Source organism: Monodelphis domestica, chromosome 1 (assembly GCF_027887165.1).
Source record: "Monodelphis domestica isolate mMonDom1 chromosome 1, mMonDom1.pri, whole genome shotgun sequence".
NCBI classification, from domain to species: domain Eukaryota; kingdom Metazoa; phylum Chordata; class Mammalia; order Didelphimorphia; family Didelphidae; genus Monodelphis; species Monodelphis domestica.
The window spans coordinates 707935235-707956610 of record NC_077227.1 but is presented as its reverse complement, the minus strand read 5'-3'; the positions used below and the strand labels follow the sequence as shown (position 1 = coordinate 707956610).

Genomic DNA, 21376 nt, shown 5'->3' with positions numbered 1-21376 from the left:
CTCTCAGCAAACACTTGACATGCCATCTCCCACCTCTCTGTATTTGCACAAGCCTAGAATGTTCTCCTTCAACTTCATTTCTCAGGTGATCCATTTCTCTTTATGACTCTCTGGTGCTCTGTCTCTCTGTCTCTGTCTGTCTGTCTGTCTGTCTGTCTGTCTGTCTGTCTGTCTGTCTCAGCAAACACTTGACATGCCATCTCCCACCTCGCTGTATTTGCACAAGCCTAGAATGTTCTCCTTCAACTTCATTTCTCAGATGAACCATCTCTCTTTATGTCTCTCTGGTGCTCTGTCTGTCTGTCTGTCTGTCTGTCTGCCTCTCTGTCTGTCTGTCTGTCTCTCTCAGCAAACACTTGACATGCTATCTCCCATCTCTCTGTATTTGCACAAGCCTAGAATGTTCTCCTTCAACTTCATTTCTCAGGTGATCCATTTCTCTTTTTGCCTCTCTGGTGCTCTGTCTCTCTGTCTGTCTGTCTGTCTGTCTCAGCAAACACTTGACATGCCATCTCCCACCTCTCTGTATTTGCACAAGCCTAGAATGTTCTCCTTCAACTTCATTTCTCAGATGAACCATCTCTCTTTATGTCTCTCTGTCTCTGTCTGTCTCTCTGTCTGTCTGTCTCAGCAAACACTTGACATGCCATCTCCCACCTCTCTGTATTTGCACAAGCCTAGAATGTTCTCCTTCAACTTCATTTCTCAGATGAACCATCTCTCTTTATGTCTCTCTGTCTCTGTCTGTCTGTCTGTCTGTCTGTCTCTCTCAGCAAACAAGGTTAAGTGACTTGCTTTGCCCGGGGTCACACATCTAGTAAGTATCTGAGGCTGGATTTGAACCCTGGAAGATGAGCCTGGCTGACTCCACGCCTGGAACATTCTTCAGTGTGCCACCTAGCTGCCCTGCTTCTTATTTTCATTTAGCATTAAGCTTGTGTCCCAACTCCACTCTACTGCTTTCCTGACCCCTTCCTTCTTCTTTCCTGCCCACAGCATTTTCTCCTTCCTCAGATGCCCGGAGAGCACTTGGTCTACTCTAGCCCCTTTGCCCTTATCAGGCATTACCTTACAATCTGCTTATCTGTTTACTTGCCATCCCCACAGTGGAACGTGACCCCCCAGAAGGCAGAGACTGAGCCATTTTTCATCTTTGTATCTCCAGCGCCTCATACTCTGCCTGGCACATTGTAGGTGATTTAATAAATGTCCGTTGAATTTTCATTCATTGCTTTAGTAGCGTGCCAGCAGTAAGCAGGAATGGTCCCTTGTTTAGAGGAGAAGAGCTAACAGCCTTCTGCAGCTGCCGAAAAGGAGGCTGGGTGCAGCCTCTGGAATACTCATTCTCCTTTACTGGAGAGCAGCCAAGATATGGCCATTTACTGCATGAGTTTTGTCCAGGAGATCGAAGCAAGAGAGAGGAATAGAAAAGCACAGAGGTGGATTAGGATGTGGTTAGATCAGGGAGCTCTACACTGAAGGGCTTTCTCAGATTTGGGCAGGGACCTTGCCACAGCCGGGCAAAGTTATTCACCATTGTTCATCAGACAGTATTCCTGCCACTGTGTTCAAATATTTTGCCACCACAAATGGAGCCGCTTTCAATATTTTGCACATATGAGTCCTTGCCCTTTTTGTTTCTTTTATCTTTGGAATTCAAACTTAGTAATGGCACTGCTGGTCCAAATCGCTCCCAGAATGACTGGATCAACTCACAACTTCCCCAATAATGCTTTAGTGTCTCAACTTTCCCACAGCCTCTCCAAGTTTGTCATCTTCCTTTTCTGGTATAATAGCCAATCTGAGAGTTGTTTTCATTTGCATTTCTCTAATTAATAGTGATTTGGAGCATTTTCTTGGATGTGACTATAGAAAACTTTAATTACTTTGTCTGAGAACTGCCTGTTCATATCCTTTGGCTATTTATCAAGTGAGGAAGAAGGCAAGAGTTTTTTGTTTTGTTTTGTTTTAAGAAAAAATACTGCAGAAAGCCCTCAAGTTCAATATAAAGAATAATTGTTGGAGAGGGAGGAACTTGAAGGTGGAAGGTGGAAGCTAGCAACAGGCACCTCCCAATTCATGGAGAGATGCATCGACCCTTTTGGTTAAAGGAAAATTTCATAAGGTAAGGTAAAGTCAAATCACCTTCATATTGGCTCTGGAGTTTTTCCTTGCTCTTCTGTCTGGAGGGAATATTCCTGAGCACCAGACCAACACCTGAAGGCCCCATCACTGTCTAAGTCTCCACTTAGGGAAGCCTCACAAGTGAAGGGAAATTTAGGAAAACAATATTTTCCCTACTTATCCCTACCAAACTTCACAGACCACAGGTGAGACTACTTAGTGTCTGCATGATCTTGGTACAGTCATTTCTTTTCTCTGGGGCTCAGTTTCCTTATCTGTAAATTGAGGGGACTATTGCTCTCTAGGGTCCCTTCCAACTCTAAATCTTCCAACTCTAAATCTATGATCTAGACAACTTTCAAGATTCACAAAACACTTTACAAATATCGCCTCATTTTATCCTCACAGCAACCCTGGAAAGTAGATGCTATTCTTATTCCCATTTTGCAGATGAGGAAAGTGAGGCAGACTCACACAGCTAATGTCTTTGGCAGATTTGAACCTGGGTTTTCTCAACTCCAGGCCCAGTGTACCTCCTAGCTACCTGTTATCTGAGGAAAAGGAAAGGGCAGGATAGTAAAAGAAATATATAAAAGGAGGTCCTTAGTTATTAAAGATCTATATGATTCAACTCTGAGCATTATGCCAGGTTGCAGAAAAGTCAGCATCCCAGTGACAGGCTTAGAAAAGTGAGGAAATGGTAGGAGTGCTACCTAGACTTATTAAATGTCATCCAGTCACTATTCCTCAATGAAATACCTTCCCATGGTTCCTGAAGGTATTGTTCAGTGTCATTGCTGAGTCACCCTGATGGAGACCTTTGAAAGATTGTGGAGAAAGGGAGAAGTGTCAGGGGAATGATTTTATTTTAATTAAAACATAAAAAAACCTGACCTATTTTAGAATATTGTGTATTGGGGCAGCTAGGTAGCTCAGCTGATTGAGAGACAGATAAAGAGTTGGAAGGTCTTGGGTTCAAATTTGGCCCCAGACATTTTCTAGCTGTGTGACCCTGGGCAAGTCACTTGACCCCCATTGCCTAGCCCTCACTGCTCTTCTCTCTTAGAACTAATACACAGTATTGATTCTAAGATGGAAAGTAAAGGTTAAAAAAAAATAGTACTGTGTATTGATTCTAAGGTAGAAGAATGGTAAGACCAGGTAACGGGGACTAAGTAACTTACCTGGGGCCACACAGCTAAGAAATATCTGAGGCCAAATTTATGATAAAAAAAATCCTCCGCTTCCAGAGAAAGAATTGTATTCCTGTCACTGTGTTCAATGTTCTGGTTCTGCTTATATTCCTCTGCTTCAGTTCACATACATTTTTCCTATTTTTTTCTGGGCTCCTTCTGCTCATCATTTCTTATAGCACACTAGTATTCCCTTACAATCAGCCATCTCCCAGTCGATGGGCATCCCCTCACTTTCCAATTCTTTGTCATTTGCCTTTTACAGCCTTTCAGAACTTGGGATCCCTCCTACCTTTCTAGCCTCCCAACACCTACGCATTCCTCCTCCTCCTCCATCTTCCATTCTACAGTTCAGTGGCTCCTTGCTGTTCCCTGATTATGACAATCCATTTCCCAGCTCCAAGCATTGTCATTGGCTGTCCCCATGCCTGGAATGCTCTTCCTCCTTATCACTGCCTCCTGGCTTTTCTGGGCTTCCTTCATGTCTCAGTGAAAGTCTTTCCTTCCAGAAGTCTTTCCCAAACTCTTAATGCTAATGCCTTCCCTTTGTTGCTTATCTCCAATTTACCCATTACATACTTTGTCTGCATGTGCTTCTTTCCATGTTTTCTCACTATATATACTTTGTTTGCATAGAGTCCTTCCTATGTTTTCTCCCCTATTAGATCATGAACTCCTTAAAAGCATTGGGCGATTTTTTGCTTTTCTTTGTATCCCCAGGATTTAGCATAGTGTCTGGCACATAAAAGGTGCCTATTGAATGTTTCTTCACTTGAATTCTCTTTATCTAATCTTTCACTGATTCTTACATCTTGGCTCCTTTTCTGTTCCCTACAAATGGAATCAAGTCTGAGCCATCTCTTAAAAAACAACAATGCTTGACTCTGCCGTCTCCCCAAACTAGCACCCCATATCGCTTTTCTCTTTATCAGCCAAATTCCTAGAAAACGTTTTCTCTATATTTCATCACCTTCTGTTCCCTTCTCAGGTCCTTCCAACCTGGCTTCAGACCCTACGACTCCACTAAAATTGTTTTCTCTGGGGGTAGCTAGGTGGCTCAAAGGATTGAGAGCTAGACCCACAAATAGAGGAGGCTCTAGCCTTGGGTCTTAAGCACTTCCTAGCTAGGTGACCCTGGGCAAGTCACTTAACCCCCAAGCCTAGCCCTATCACACTTCTGCCTTGGAACCAATACACAGTAGTGATTCTAAGATGGGAGGTGAGGGTTAAAAAAATTGCTTTCTCTGAGGTTACCAATGACCTCAACTGATACATCTTATGGCCTTTTCTTAGTTGTCTTCCTATCTGACTTCTTTGTAACTTTTCATATTCCTTTTCTTCCTCTGGGACACTTTCACAGAATCACAGAATTTGAAAGTTAGAAGGGACCTCAGTGGCCATACGTGGCCAACCTATATAAGCCACAGAGAAGGTTCTTCTTAGGGGTGAATTTATCTTCTCCTTTGTGGAGTTTCCTATCTTTTGGGTCATCTCCTTCCCATTTGAATAGCTATTCCTTCCTAGTCTTTGCCATTTTATCATCCATCTCTTAAAAATTAACTGTGGGTGTTTCCCAAGGCTCTTTCCTGAGCTCTCCTCTTCTTCTTTCTCTAGCCCTGTTCCTTCTCCTAAACTCCATTCTAGCAGGACCCCTTGGGTCTCCCCAAAAGAATATTCTGTCTTTGACTTCAACATGTTCAAAACAGACTATCTTCTTCTACAAAACCTGTTCTCCTCTAATTTTCCCTATTTCTGACAATAGCACCCACCATCCTTCTAGTCAGTTGGATCCACAAATTCTCAGTCTTCTTTGTCCCTGCTCTCTCTTTCTTTAAAAACAAAAAACCCTTACCTTCCATCTTAAAATCAATACCATGTATTGGTTCTAAGGCAGAAGAGTAATAAGGGCTAGGCAGTAGGAGTTAAATCACTTGCTCAGAGTCCCACAGCTAGGAAGTGTCTGAAGTCAGATTTGAACCCAGGACCTCCCATCACTAGACCTGGCTCTTAATTCATTGATCTACTTACCTGCCTCCTCTACCTTTTCTGTATTACACTATTTCTAAGCAATCAGTTTCCAAGTCTTATCAATTCCATCTCCACAGCATCTCTTCCACTGGACCTTCTCTCTATTCACAGAGTCCCTACCTTAGTACAATACCTGTCATCTGGACTATTACAAGAGTCTCCTGATTAATCTTTCTACTTCAAATCTAATCCATTTTTCACGAAGCTGCCAAAATAATTTTCCCAAGGGAAGGAGCAGAGTTCAGAGCTAATCTTTGTAAAGCACTTTGCAAATATTTAAGCACTATAAAGTGCTAGTTATTATTGGTAGTATTAATCAGTATCAGAGGTGGGCTTTGAACCCAGATCTTCTGACTCCAAAATCAGATGAGAAGGCAAAACTCTTTGTAAGCTTCAAAGCACAATATTAGTGTCTATAAGTTATTACTATTTCTATCAGTTATTATCATCCCTAGTATGATTCACATACCCTTCTTTCCAATCAAATCGGAGTACTAACTTTTTCCCAAATAAGGCATCCCTTTTTTAATCTCCCTGTCTTGGAAGAGGCTGGCTCTTCATGCCTGGAATTCATTCCCGCCTCTTCCTCTTAGTCCTTGCTTGTTTTTGGGCTTAGTTCAGGGACCACTTCCACTACAAAACAATCTTTCCATATTTGCCACACCCCTCTCCCAAATGGTTTGTACTCTTGGCCCCCCCAAATTACCTTGTATTTACTATTTGTGCCAATAGTATGTACTCCCCGTAAAATATAAACTTGAGAGCAAGGACTATTTCATTTTGGTCTTTGTACCCTGAGTAATCTAGCACAATACCTAGCACACAGTAGGTGCTTAATAAATTCTTGTTGAATGAACCAGAAATTGAGTAGCTTGACTGGGGTTTCATGTACCAAGGTGCCAAGATCTTGGAGACTGACTACTTTGATCCCATTTAAAGGTGGAAAAAGAGAAATCTAGACAGGAAGCAGCATTGGACAAAAGGGTGACCTGATACTAGAGGGATATCCAGACTTCCTGAGTGTTTACTACATATCTCCTAAGATGTGTTGACTCTGTGCCATCTCATCTCTCTCTGACTCTGAATGCACCTTAGAGTTGGAGGAGGGGAGCCCTTTTCACAGGCAGAGCTACTTACCCATCGATCAAGGGTGTCTGGCTCATGATTCTTATTGCTTCATCCCTGAATTGGTCTGCGGTGCAGAGTGCCAGACAGGAAAAAAGCCACCAGTTCCACATTGTGCTATAGTTTCCCTTCTTGAGTCTGGCTGGAGGCTCTTGAAACTTGCCAAATCACCCCCCTCCTGCCCTGGGCTTGTCCTTCCCTGTGGGGAGTAGATGAAGTATTAAAACAATTATATTTTTGTTCCAGGTGATACTGATCAAGGATGCCCTTTGGCCAGGAAAGGGTAAGGTTGTATATGATTAATCTAAGTATTTTTTATTGCTTCACTCTTTGGACTGAGAACAGGCCAGAGCCTTGGGTAGGTTAATAGGGCTGGGCCAATGATGGACTTGAAGTGCAAACTTCCTGAATCCCTGCCTTAACTGGATTCTAAATGGAGTAGGTGACCACTTAGGTTGTGATCCCACATGCATGTGCATGTGTGCATGTGCATGTGTGTGTATGTGTGTGTGTCTGTAAAATTGATTTTACCTGCATTTGCGTAGAGAAAAGCCTAGGGAAAAAGAATCCAGGAAATAGGAAAAAAAAATGTATCAGAGAAGGAAAACTCTGAAATCATGTAGAGCTCTACCAGTCTGATAACCCTCAGGTAAATTACTCTTTTTATGAAACAGGAGCATTCCAAAGGAAAAAGGGATTGAATTCAGTTTTAGTAAAAAAGAAATAAGATAGCCACCATGAGCATGCTAGATTTGGTGCCAGAGGACAGCAGAGGATGGTATGTTGGAAAGAATCTCTTTCTGTTTACTCTGTGATCCTGGAGAAGGATTAACTTCTTAATTTCTCAATGTCCTTATCTATAAAATAGCCTCTTGGGAAAATTTTTTTTAACCTTTCTTGTGTTCTGAACCTTTTTGGTAGCCTGGTGAAGCCTAGGAACCCTTTCTCAGAATTGTGTTCTTGAAGGCACAAAATAAAATATTTAAGATTACAAAGGAAACCAATCATACTGTAATACAGCTATAAAATATTGTTTAAAAAGTTCATGAACCCTAGTAGAGGGAAGGATGAAATGATTTTTAAAAGCCCAACTTAAGAAAAAAAAAAGACAGACCTTTTAGGGAGTAAACAATTTATCATTTGAGAGGCTAAGGAAGGATTCCCTGACTTAAAAAACCAACCAACCAAACAAACAAACAAACTTTGACTACCACCACCATCAATCAGTTGGCCTAGATGTGCAATTCTACCATTAGAAAGTAATTCTGAGATTCTGAAAAGGGGTCTCTAGACTTCACCAAAGAGGTTCAGGACACAAAAATGGCTAAATCTTTGAATTAGAATTTCCTTGTATTTGATTTTGGTTCTCTACAAGATATTCCTCTTCCATTAGTCACTACTTTGGGAGATTGTGGGTAGCCGGTAGGACACTAAATGCCTAGAACAGGGCAGAGAGAACCAAAATGAAAGGGTCACCTAAAAAATGAGCATCTTGGCATCTTAGTGCTATCATGAGTTTAAAAAGTTTTTATTTTCAATTCTGAAATTTCTCTGTTCCTCTAGCCCTCCCCAACCCATTGCAAATCATATTTCCACATTAGCCATGCTGTGGGGGGAGGTAAGAAAAAGAAAGTGAAAAAAATACCCTTTGATTGCATTAAAAATTTATCAATTCTTTCTGGAGGTGAATAACATCTTTCATGATTTGGAATTGCCTGGAATTGTATTGAACAAAGGAGCTACATGTTTCATAACTGATCATCCTTACAATGTTTTTGTTATTATATTCAGTGTCCTCCTGGTTTTGCTCACTTCACTTTGTATTAGTTCATATAAGTCTTTCCAGGTTTTTCTGAAACCATCCCCTTCATCATTTCTTACATTATTGCAGCATTCCATCAAAATTATATACCATAACTTGTCTAGTTATTCCCGAACTGACAGGCATCTCCCTACTTTCTGACCAGCTAATATAGGAAATATGGGGAGGGTGTATGTTGGGAGCCATCAAACCCCCACTGGCTGACAAAGTCACAGTTTGGAAAATGGGGACTACAAGGTAGCTCCCAGAAAATGAGGCCCCCACTGATCCCCTGCTGTGACTTCTCTCTCTTTAACTTCCCTCATTAATGGATGATTATTATTCTCTCTCCAATACAAAAGAAATTATATAAGAGCAAAGACTTATAGAATAAACATATATCCCCTTTAATCCCCCCAGATTATTACCCTAAAAGATTGCATTCCCAAAATTAAAACCTAAAGATCATTACCCAATAACCCCCCACCTCCTTTCGCTCTCCACAGAATTACATTCACTCCCATTACAAGCCAGGCAAACCAATCACCTTTAGGACACAATCCACTGCAGACAGAAACCAGGCAACATTGCCAGGTGCTTTAAAGTAACACAACAAAAATAGAACTTGTAAATTGAGGAAAAATCCCAATTCTTGTCTGTCATTAAATTACCCTCTGACCCTGTACCTAACTACAAAATGTTTTGTTATCCATTTCCTAAGTAATTGTGATTGATTGTGAAAGCTGACCAAAAATAACAATGATTCTCCTTAGGTCAAGAGGGACTAACCTCCAAATCACCCTACTTATGTCATTCATCTATTACTGTCATAGCAAAAAGGTATAGCCTCAGGACCCAAGAACAAGCACAGAGTGATGAGAGAAAAAAAAAGGAGTCAGCTTTCTGAGGACTTTCCCCAAGTCCCCTTGATGATCTTAGTTGCATTGTCTGGAGAGCAGCCTGGGTTTTCAGTGGGAGGGTGAGAAAGGGTAATTTGTCAGAGATAGGAATTAGATATGGAAAGCATCATCTTCTCTAATTCCTGCATTTTATAAATAAGGAAACTGGGGTCCAGAGAGATGAAAGGAATTTAGATTCAAACCAAGTCTTCTGACTTCAAATCTAGTGCCCTTAATGCTACTCTAAAGCCAGAGACTTCCAACAATACTATGACTAGGTTTGTACTTCAAATAGATAATAAAAAACAGTTAACCAAAAAAAAATATTCATAGCTGTGCTCTTTGTGGTGGCAAAAAATTGGAAAATGAGGGGATGTCCCTCAATTGGGGAATGGCTGAACAAATTGTGATATGTGACTGTGATGGAATACTATTGTGCTATAAGAGAGGATGAACTGCTTGATTTCTGTATGAACTGGAAAGAACTCCATGAACTGATGTGGAGTGAAATGAGTAGAACCAGAGAACATTGTACACAGAAACTGAAACATTATGGAACAATCAAATGTAATAGACTTTGCTACTAGTAGCAATGCAATGATCCAGGATAATCCCAAGGGATTTAGGAGAAAGAATGCTATCCACATCCAGAGAAAGAAGTGTGGGAGTAGAAACACAGAAGAAAAACATGATTTATCACTTGTTTAAATGGGTATACGATTTGGGGTTTTGGTTTTAAAAGACTATTCGATTACAACAATGAACAATATGGAAATAGATATTGAGAGACAATACATATATAACCCAGTGGAATTGCTTGTCAGCTCTGGGAGTAGAGAGGGAAGAGGGGAGGGAGAAAATATGAATCATATAACCATTAAAAAAATAAAGCCAGAGACTTCTTCATCCAGAGAACAATACCTTTTGCTTTTCATAGTGATAGCTCTGCTGTTAATAAATGATAACACAACATATTGTTGCCCTATAACAAGCCAGATGTATTTATATCATATCAGGAATCTTCCTTGTTCTCCTTTATAATCTCCTTATCCCAGGAACCTAAACTTCATTTCCCCTGCCCTCTTGTCTGCCTTCTAATTCTTGTCCTCCTTAACCTTCTTCCCCAGTGTCCCATTCCAGGTTTGCCCACCCCTTCCATTGTGGTCTCTGAAATGCCTCCTCCATTATTAATAAACTCACTTTCATCATAATTCTTTTTTCTTTCTTACCCCCTCCATCTTCTGGCCCTCACTGTAACTTGATTCTCTCTTGTTGACACAACATCCTTGGCCTGTCATTCCAGAACTGGTTGCACATTTACTCATACCTTCTAACTCACTGGTTGGCATGCTCCTTTCTCTACCACCTCTAAGTGAGTTCACAGTTATTCTTCGAGAAAAATAACCTTTGACAACCTTAAGTTCACAATCTTTCCTAGAGAAAAACATAAATTGACCTTGAATGCTCCTTGTCTTGTTACAGACAAGCCAATGGAGGATCAAGTAACTCACCCAAAGATAAATCACAGGCCAATGATAGAGCCAGAATCTGACTTTAGACAAATATCTGTTTTTCATCAACTTAGTTGTGCTTCCAGTCTAGAAAACTCTACTTCTGAGTCAAGAAACTAATAATGGAAATTGTGGCTAGTCCTCTGATTCTGCAAGTCTAATATATGGTATAATCCTATAAATAAATACAATCCTTCTGTGTTCTCAAGACAATTTCTTAGGATCCTTGCTAGCCATTTATAAAGACAATGGATCACCATTTCTGTTTATTATCAGCCTCTCAACATACATCTCCACCCATGGAAGAAACAATGAAAACCAAGTCAATATCTGTCCCCAATAAGCACAAACTCCAGCACAGAATCAAAGATTCTCAGTAGGTGGGACCAATTAAATCCCAATTCATTCCCACAAAAAAAATTAGCCCTTCAATTATTCCTTGTGGAATCAGCCATCTAACCTCTGCTTAAAGATGCTTAATGAAGGAAAAACTACTCTTCCTCACTGAGATCTCAAATTCATTTCATTTAAAAGCAGTTAGGTGAAGCCATCGTGCATAGACCACTGGGTCTGGAGTCAGGAAGACCAGAGTCCAAATCTGACCTCAGATACTATCTGCGTGATCTTAGACTTTTAGCCTCTGCCTACCTCAATTTCCTCATCTGTAAAATGGGGAAGATTAAGCATCTATTTTCTGGGGTTGTTTGAGAAGATCAAATAGAGAATGTTTATAAAGTGCTTTGCAAACCTTAAAGTGCTATAGCAACACTAGCTATTATTATTAATTATCCTTCATCTCTTTCTAACTGGAAACTCCCCAAAATATTAGGGTTTCTAAGCTAAATTGATAGTGTAGAGTTTATAAACTTTAAAATGAACAGTAGAGTGCAGAAAAGTGCCTTTAAAATCAACTCTCAGTTATTAGCAAAATTCTTTAGGAGGAGGGGAAAGCACAGGGAGAAGGAGAAATCAAGCTATGGTTAGGCACAAGCATCTTGACTATATATCCTCAGGATATGTATGTAATTACTTAAAAAACAATCCCTGAGCTCATGTAGCTTACATTCCAAAGGTAGAATTACTAATAATGGACATAAATATTGTACTGTAAAGTTCACAAAGTATTTGATATTTATCTGAGGCCCACAGCAACATTGTGGGGTAGGTTGTATAGGTACTAGCCATGTTTTACACCCAAGGAAACTCAAATACAGAGGAATTAAGTCATCAGCCTATTTTAGCTTCAAATGTAAAGTCCCTCCACATTCCCATCACTGCCTTTTAGACCTATTTTCTTATTGTGGTGGCTGTTGTTCAGGTTTTTCAGTTGTGTTCAACTCTTTATGACTGTATTTGGGGTTTTCTTGGCAAAGATACTAAAGTGGTTTGCCATTTTTCCCTTCAGTTCATTTTATAGAGGAGGAACTGAAGCAAACAGGGTTAAATGACTTGTCCAGAGTCATATAGCTAAGTGCCTGAGGCCAGATCTGCATTCAGGAAGATGAGCCATCTTGATTCCAAGCTCAGTGCTCTATCCACTGTACCACCTACCTGCCATCTTGTCTTGTAGAGATCTCAAATTCAACAAATGCAAAACAGAACTCATTATTTCCTCCCTCCTCTTCCACATTTTTGTTTTTGCTAACAAGAACAAAACTATTACCCTGGCTCATCCTCAAGCCTCACTCACCTTCATCCCACCTATACAATCTTCTGCCAAATCTTATTGTTTCTACCTTGACAACATCTATCTTTTTTCCTTCTAGGATCAGATATAAAAGCCTGTTTGTTGTTTAATCTCTTTACATTCTACCCCACTCCACTCCCCACCTTTTCAGTCTTCATATATCTTCCTCTCCTTACTCTATGATTCACCTATCTTGGCTTTCTTGCCATTCACATATGGCACATTCCAGTTTCCAATTCTGATGCTTTCTCCTTACCTCTACTTCCTGGCTTACTTGGTGTCTTTCAAGACTCAACTCAAATCTTACCATCTGCAGGAGTTCCTTCCAATCCTACTCTAGCTAATGTCTTTCTTCTGAGATTATCTTCCATTCATCTTGTATCTATTTTGTATTGCACCCTGAGCTTTTGCCAGTTATCTTGACTTTTGTCTTGCCACTGGACCTCAATAATTGGAAGAGAGTAAGGCTGACCACCTAAATCCAATTCATGTGCAAATAATGATATCACTCCATGATGTCATTGACCTTCTTTGAAAATGAAAGATCAACAAAATTCTATCTCTGATGTACACAGTTGTTTATATGCTGTCTCTTCCATTAGAGTGTGAATTCCTTGAGGGGAGAGGTGGTAGTTTTATCCTTCTTTGTATCCCAAGGGCCTAGCACAGTGGCTGGCACATGGTAAGCACTCAGTAAATTAAGTTTCTCTCATATCTCCTGTTCCTGGATCCTATGTTCCAGCCACATTAAACCATATCCCCATCCCCAAAATGTGTATTGCTGTCACTTTCTTGGATTAAGCCTTGAGCTTTGAGCTTTCTTTATCTCCACCTGATTACAAACTGTACCTTCCTATTTTATGACTATCTTATCTGTAGATCAGTTAGATTAACATCTCTCTATGAGGGAACTCTCCCCTTGATAAGTCCTGTCTTAACCTTTAAAACTATATAGGCTAACATCTAGAGAAAGAATGATTGGAGAAGAAACGAAAAAGAAAACATATGATTTATCACTTGTTTATATGGGTATGTGATATGGGGTTTTGATTTTAAAAGATTGCTCTATTACAAAAATGAATAATATAGAAATAGGTTTTTGAGTGATAATACATGTATAACTGAGTGGCATTGCTTGTCAGCTCTGGGAGAGGGGAGGAAAGAAGGGGAGGGAAAGAACATGAATCATGTAACCATGGAAAAATATTTAAAATAAAATAAACTGTATAAGTGAATTCTCTTATGGTAATTAGTCAAAGGATATGAACAAATAACTTTCAAAAGAAGCATTCCACAGCATTAACAACCATATGAAACAATGCTCAAATCACAAATAGTAATAAGAGAAATGCAAATCAAAACAATCCTGAGGTTTTATCTCACCCCCTACAAATGACCAGAACTAACAAAAGATAGTTATAGTCAATATTATGTCAAAGAGGCTGTTGATAAGAAGAAAGTCTGCTTTCTACTAGTAACAATGTAATGATCCAGGACAATCCAGGGGAACTTATGAGAAAGAACACTATCCACATCCAGAGAAAGAACTGTGGGAGTAGAAAGACAGAATAAAAACATGTGATTAATCACATGGTTCCATGGGCATATAATTGGGGATTTTAGCTTTAAATGATCACTCTATTACAAATATTAATAATATGGAAATAGGTTTTGAACAATGATACATGTATAACCCAGTGGAATTGCTCGTCAGCTCCAGTAGGGGGGAGGAAAGAGAAGAGAGAGAGAACATAAATTGTGTAACATGGGAAAATATTGTAAATTAATTAAAAAAATAAATAAGAAAGCTCTCCTATACACCAACATATTCAGAGCAGTACTTTTTGTGATATCAAAGAATTGGAAACAGAGTAGTTGTCTAGACAGATTATAGTATATGAATGTAATGGAATGTTACTATGCTATAAGAAATGACAAATGTGAGGAATAAAGGGGAACAGGGAAAAATCTATATGAACTGATGCAGTATGAAGTAAGCAGAGCCAAGAATACAACATGCACAATATTTGCAACAGTGTAAATGTAAAGAACAACCAGAAATAAGTTAAATGTTTCAAAATTATAAACAAAAAGCCTGGCTCCAAAGAAGACATACGTGAAAGCTTCCCCACCCCAACCCACTGCTGAGGTGAAAAGTCCACAATTGTGATACACTGTGCATATTTTTAGACTTCTACAATGAATTGATCAATTTTGCTGATTTCTTTTTGTCTTTTAAATATTATTTGTTGGATGGGAACGCTCTTTGAGAGGGGAAGGAGAAGGGTGGATTGTGGGTCTGAAGGCAGAAAGACCTGTGTTGGAATTAAACTTCAAGTTCTTACTGTGTCACTTAATTCTGTTTGTCTCAGTTTCCTTATCTGTAAAATGAATTGGAGAAGAAAATGGCAAACCGGTCCAGAATCTTTGCCAAGAGAACCCCAAAAAGGGGTCATGAAATGTCAGATGTCTGAAAAACAACTTCCAGCATTTGAATGTGAGCTCCTAGAAGGCAGGAACTATTTTTTCCTTTGCTTGTATTTTTATCTCCAGCTCTTACCCAACAAAATTATTATATGGAGAAAATTTTTATAATATTTTTAAAAATTAAAAAAAATTTATTCTGTCTTTCTACTCCCACAGTTCTTTCTCTGGATATGGATAGTGTTCTTTCTCATAAGTTCCCCGGGATTGTCCTGGATCATTGTATTGCTGCTAGTAGAAAGAGGACTTTCTTCTTATCAACAGCCTCTTTGACATAATATTGACTATAGATAGCTATCTTTTGTTAGTTCTGATCTTTTGTAGGGTGTGAGGTAAAAACCTCAGGATTGTTTTGATTTGCATTTCTCTTATTAAAATTTCTTAAAAAACAACAACAAAAGGCTTTAGGCTAGATGACTCACAGTACCAGAGAAGAACTCCAAGTTGTTCCTTAGTGTATATGGTTCCCTGTTGCTCTGATCTTTCTAGCACGAACAAGGACAAGACCTGTAGGTCTATTTGTCTCTAAGACTGTTTCAGCACTTCTTTCTGGTATTAACTTGCTAATGCATGTGATTTCCTGAAATGGCTACTCTGCTAACCTTTGTCCTCACTGCTTTGCTTAGCCTGGCATCTTTGGTAAAGCAGAGGTTACAAGAATATAAGACGACATATTTGTCTTAAATGTCAAGATAGGTAAGCATAGATGCCACCTTTTAGTAAGGATATTAATAAGCTGAAGATTGTCCAGAAGACACTAGGAAGAATGGCAAGGGACCTAAGTGGCTAGTAAAGAACCCACCAGACAAGTGGTTCAGCACATAGAGTCCTAGACAGAGTCGAAAAGACTTAAGTTCCAATCTAGCCTCAGACATTTACTGGCTATGTGACCTTGGGCAAGTCACTTTACCTCTGTTTGCCCCAATTTCCTCAAATGAAAATTGTGATAATAATAACCACCTACTTCCCAAGGTTGTAAGGATTAAATGAGATAATATTTCTAAAGCACTTAGCACCATGCCTGGTCCATAGTAAGGGCTCAATAAATACTTCCTTCCTTCCTTCCTTCCTTCCTTCCTTCCTTCCTTCCTTCCTTCCTTCCTTCCTTCCTTCCTTCCTTCCTTCCTTCCTTCCTTCCTTCCTTCCTTCCTTCCTTCCTCCCTTCCTTCCTTCCTCCCTTCTTCCCTCCCTTCCTTCCTTCCTTCCTTCCTTCCTTCCTTCCTTCCTTCCTTCCTTCCTTCCTTCCTTCCTTCCTTCCTTCCTTCCTTCCTGCCCTCCTTCCTTCTTCCTATGGGAAATAGTAAAAAAAAAAAACGAAACTAAAAACCTGATCATTTTGAGCCTACAGAAGACCTAAAGAAGACAAACAGCTGTCCCAAATATTTGAATGGCTCTCCTGGAAGAGACATTAGACTTGGTCTCCACCCCCACCCCCACCCCCAAGGGAAGAAGCAGAAGCAATGGGTGAAAATTATAAAGAGATCAATTTAGTCTTGATATCATGAAAAAAAGTCCTAACAAAGCTGACCAAAAGAAAGCTGTAGGAGGTAGTGGGGTTTCCCCTTCCTGGAGGTCTTTAGGAAAAGGCTAGATCACCATTCCATAGGGATAATGTGGAAGGGATTCTGGCTTAGGTGGGTGACTGCTGAGGTTGCTCCCAATTCAGATATTCTGTGATTCAATGACATGGCTGCCCAGAAATGGTGGGTTTAGTTTTTGGCAGGCAAGATGTGCTATCTTCTTCAGTGTTCCATTCTCTCTTTGCCCTTGACCTTGCAAACGTTGCCCTGTTTCTGGCAAAACCTTTAAATCACTGCTCACTGGCTCACTCCTTTATTTGTCTGTCTTGTATGTTGTAAACCTTCCATTTTTTTTTCTGCATCTGAATAAGCAAGCTATCAACCACTTAGCTGGGTGCATAAAAGATCACTACAAAGCTTCTGATGTAACCATTTCTTCAAGGACTTATTGTGGAGAGATGAAAGGGATGAGAGGGACCTGTGGGTGGCATTGTATAGGCTGACCTATAAAGTATACCAAAGCTGTTCTCTCTCTCTCTCTGTCTCTGTCTCTGTCTCTCTCTGTCTCTGTCTCTGTCTCTGTCTCTGTCTCTCTCTCTCTCTGTCTCTCTCTCTCTCTCTCTCTCTCTCTGTCTCTCTCTCTGTCTCTCTCTCTCTCTGTCTCTGTCTCTCTCTCTCCCCATAAAGTATAGAAAAGCTGTTCTCTCTCTTTCTCTGTCTCTCTCTGTCTCTGTCTCTGTCTCCCTCCCCCCCCCCTCTCTCTGTCTGTCTTTCTCTCTCTCTGTCTCTCTCTCGCCCCATAAAGTATAGCAAAGCTGTTTCTCTCTCTCTCCACCCCCCATAAAGTATAGAAAAGCTGTTTTCTCTCTCTGTCTCTGTCTCTGTCAGTCTCTAGCTCTGTCTCTTTCCTGTGATTTCATCAATGTAGGGAACTCCTGGTGTGGTGACTCCCTCCACTGATTGAACTCAAGTAAGTCAACAAGCACTTATTAAGCACTTGCTATATGCTAGTTACTGTGCTAATAAGTGCTGGAGATAAAAATACAAGCAAAAAGAAAGATAATGCCTATTCTCCAGGATCTTACATTCAAATGCAGGAAGTAGTTCTTCTAGCATCTGAGACTTCATGACCCCGTTTTGGGGTTTTCTTTGCAAAGATACTGGAATGGTTTGCCATTTTCTTCTCCAGCTCATTTTACAGAGGAAGAAACTGAGACAAACAGGATTAAGCAACTTTCCCAGAGTCACACAGTTAGCAAGTGTCTGAGGTCTAATTCCAACTCAGGTCTTCCTGCCTTTAGTTCCATGATCCACTGCACCACCTGGCTATGCCTCTAGAGCAGGAGACAATACATAAAAGAGATCAGAGAAAGATGAAAGGGGTAATGGTGAGAAGTATCTGTGCTGAGGCATGGTATCAAGGCCCATTGAATTGGAAGCAGAACTAGGAGAAGAAAGAAGGAGGACTGCCCTGAGCTCTTTCTCAGAATTGAGGTTCTAGGAGGAACAGGTTTAGGGAGTTGCCTGGGATACTGAGAAGTTAGGTAATTTTCCCATGGTCACATAGCTAGAGTGTATTGGAGGCAAGATTTGAACCTAGATTTTCTTGAATCCAAGAGTCCATTCTACCAACTTTCCTTAAATCTTGGTCTTTATCATTTTTAAAAATACTGATAGATTTGTTTCCAAGAACAGTAATAAGGTTTACTAAAGTGTTTCTCCCAACAACAACCCCCTGAAGGATATAGTATGAGTATAATTGTCCTCATTTTACAGCTGAGGATTGCACAGCTATCTATCAACCAATTTTTATTAAGCACTTGCTTATGTATCGGGCACTGTGCCACTATACTAAGAAAGGAATAAACAATTTCTAACTTTAAAGAACTGATACTCGAATGGGAAAGATATTATTTAAATAATTAGAGATATACAAAATAGACAGAGGGGATAGAAATTAAAATGAGAGGGGAAGGCACTACAAGCTAGGGGACCAGGAAAGGTAACATTTGAGCTAAGTCTTAAAGAAAGCCAAGGAAACTAAGAGACAGAAATGCCAGGCAGAAGTATGGGGGAAAGTCAAATAAGGTGTAAGAAGCCTAAAAAGATAGGAAGAGGAGAAGTTATGAAGAGTTAATGGTCAAGATCATTGAGCAGAGGAGTGACACGGTTAGACCTGTACTTTAGACAAATCCTTGGCACCTGAGTGGAAGATGGATTGGACTAGGAAGACCCTTAAGATAGGGAGCCCAATTAGAAGGCAGTAGTCCAGGTGACAGATGATTAGGGCCTGAAAGAACTATGGTGGTACTTGTATGAGTGGAAAGGAGTTAGATACAGGAGGTGTCATGAAGGGAGAAAGCAAGATGTGGCAACAGGTTGGATATAGGATGTGAGTTGGAGAGAGGAGTCCAGAAGGGCACCCAGGTTTCAAGCCTAAATTATTAAGAAGATGATGTCCTTGACAGGAAGAGGAAAATTTGGGAAAAGGTAGTATTTATGTAGTAAAGATAATGAGTTCAATTTTGGATGAGATGGCTATAGAACATTCACTTAGAGATGTCCAAAAGGCAGTTGTTAATTTAGGAATAGAACTCAAAAGGAGAGAGACTTCGTTGTTATTGTTCAGCTGTTTTCAGTCATGCCCAGTTCTTCATGATCCCATTTGGAATTTTCTTGGCAAAGATACTGGAGTGGTTTGCTATTTCTTTCCCTAGATCATTTTACAGATGAGGAAACTGAAGCAAACAGAATATAGTCATTTGCCTACAGTCACACAGCTAAGTGTCTGAGACCAAATTTGAACTCAGAAAGACAAGTCTTTCTGACTCTTGGCCCTACTATCTACTCATTGTGCCACCTAGCTGCTCCGAGATGCCAACAGGACATCTATTTTAAGATGTCCAAAAGGCAACTAGATGGTGACGCAGTAATAAAATAAAACTCAAGGGAGACAGACTAGGGCTGGATAAATAGATATGAGAATTATCTGCATAAAGATGACAATTAAACCACCAGGAATTGAGAACATCCAGTGAGAGAGTACTGAAGGGGAAAATAATACATGTATATGTACATAAAACACATGCAAAACAGATAGGTAAAAGATAACCTTGGGATAAGAAGAAAGGATAAGTTGGAGAGATATGAAAAAACCTCAAGCAGAAAGTGGTGCTTGAGCCTGGTCTTGAAGAATATTAATATTTCTAACATGCAAAGGGGGAGAGGAACACTTAAATGGCTAAAATGGCTAGAAAATATGGAGGGGAGAAATGGATAATAAGGGTGAAAAGGGAGGTTGAGACCAGGTTAGGAAGGACTTTACTGCTAAATAGAAGCTTATTTAGTCCTAGGGGTGATAAGGATTCACTGGGGTTCAAGTCAGAGAGTGACACAGTTTGTCAGACCCCTGCTTCAAAAAAATCACTGCAACAGTTCTATACAGGATAGTTTGGAGTGGTGAGAGATTTGAGACAGGGACCAATTAAGAGACTATTGCAATGATTCAGGGAAGAGGTAATAAGGGCCTGAATTCAGACGGCAACTCTGTGAGTGGGAAGAAGGGGATTATTTGAGAAATATTGTGGATGTAGAAGCATCAAGAATTGGCAATGATTATATATGAGGAATGAGTGAGAGTAAGGATTTGGGCTTGGCATCCAGTATCCAAACCTCAGATAGTGACCTCAACAGTTGGAAGAAGGATAGATTTGAATAAATGAGTGAAATAAATGAAAGACAATGGATTCTATTGTGGGCATGTTGCATTTGCAGAGCCTATAGGACTGTGATGGTGAACCTATGACACACGTATCATCACTGACACATGTAGCCATTTTTGATGACTGCATGTGGGCTCAGCGCTCCTTGGGACCTGCCCGGGGAGTCATGCACCTGTAGCTGTGGTCTTGACCATGTCCCAGCCCGGCAGGGGCAGGAGGGGGGTGCTGTTCCACATAGCAGGGCCAGGGGGCAATTTCTGGGTATCAGGCGCCAGGTGTCTAGGGTGTGTGGGGCTCCCACCGAGGCAGAGAGGAGGAGCAAGCACAGAAGGAGTGTGTGTGGGGGTAGGCAGGTTGGCTGGAGGCAGCTGATGCTTTACCAGCACCCCAGACCACTGGCTAGGGAGGGGCGGGGTGGGGTCAGCAGAAGACTGGGTGTGGCTCTGGCTCACATGCAATGGAGGAGTGCCTGGAACTGATTACCAGATGCTTTTAACATCCTGAAAAATATAGCAATGGCTCTACTCACAATTTTTCCCTCTATGTACTTTTGTGAGACCTTATCCTCAGCATTAAAGTGTACAAAATACCAACCTTCAATTGAAGATTTAGCCAATGAAATTTATCAACAAAAAAGTCACTAATAGGCAGGTTAGTTAAAGAATTCCCCCTCCCCCTCACTTATCTTAGTTCATAGCACCCTATACAAGTTAAATAATATCAAGACCAACAAAAGAAACTGACAGATGAACAAAGAAGTCACTAAGCAAGTAAGTTAAATAATTAGTTTTTGGTTTATTAAATACAGTTATATAATGTAATTATACATTTTTGTTATTTAAACTATAAATATCATGAAATTATGATTTTTTTTCTCAAAGTGACACACCACCTGAGATATGCTCATTTTTTTGGTGAATTTTGACACACCAAACACAAAAGGTTGCCCATCACTGATAAGATAAACAGTTCAAAATATATAATGAGATGGCAGCTTGGTGGTTCATTGGATAGAGAGTCAAGTCTGGAGATGGGTGGTCTTTGGTACAAATATGGCATTAGATATTTCCAACTGTGTGACCCATTGCAAGTCATTTAACCCCAATTGCAAAGCCCTTACCATTCTTCTGTCTTTGAATCAATATTTAGTATCAGTTCTAGGATAGAAAGCAAAGGTTAAAAAAAAGAAATATCTAACATGTATATAATGATTTTTGGAATAGAATTCACCAGAGAGGCTGGGGCTAGAAATATAGTTTTGGGAATGATATGTGTAGAGTGG

The 21376-nt window shown here is 40.1% G+C and overlaps 1 protein-coding gene across 3 annotated transcripts in view; it reads right to left on the bottom strand.

Moving 5' to 3' along the window:
- DPEP1 (dipeptidase 1) overlaps positions 1-21376 on the bottom strand; it is a 59702-nt gene that overhangs the window by 9272 nt on the left and 29054 nt on the right. Inside the window, exons 1-2 of one of the 3 annotated variants that reach the window (XM_001377554.5) lie at positions 15275-15386; positions 6483-6669 (exon numbers count right to left, since the gene is read on the bottom strand). In XM_001377554.5, coding sequence (XP_001377591.1) covers positions 6483-6583 — 101 coding nt within the window. In that variant the 5' untranslated portion in view covers positions 6584-6669; positions 15275-15386. Of the gene's footprint in view, positions 1-6482; positions 6670-15274; positions 15387-21376 lie in introns of those variants that run through there. The other 2 variants (XM_056811059.1, XM_007477327.3) reach the window with 2 other exon arrangements.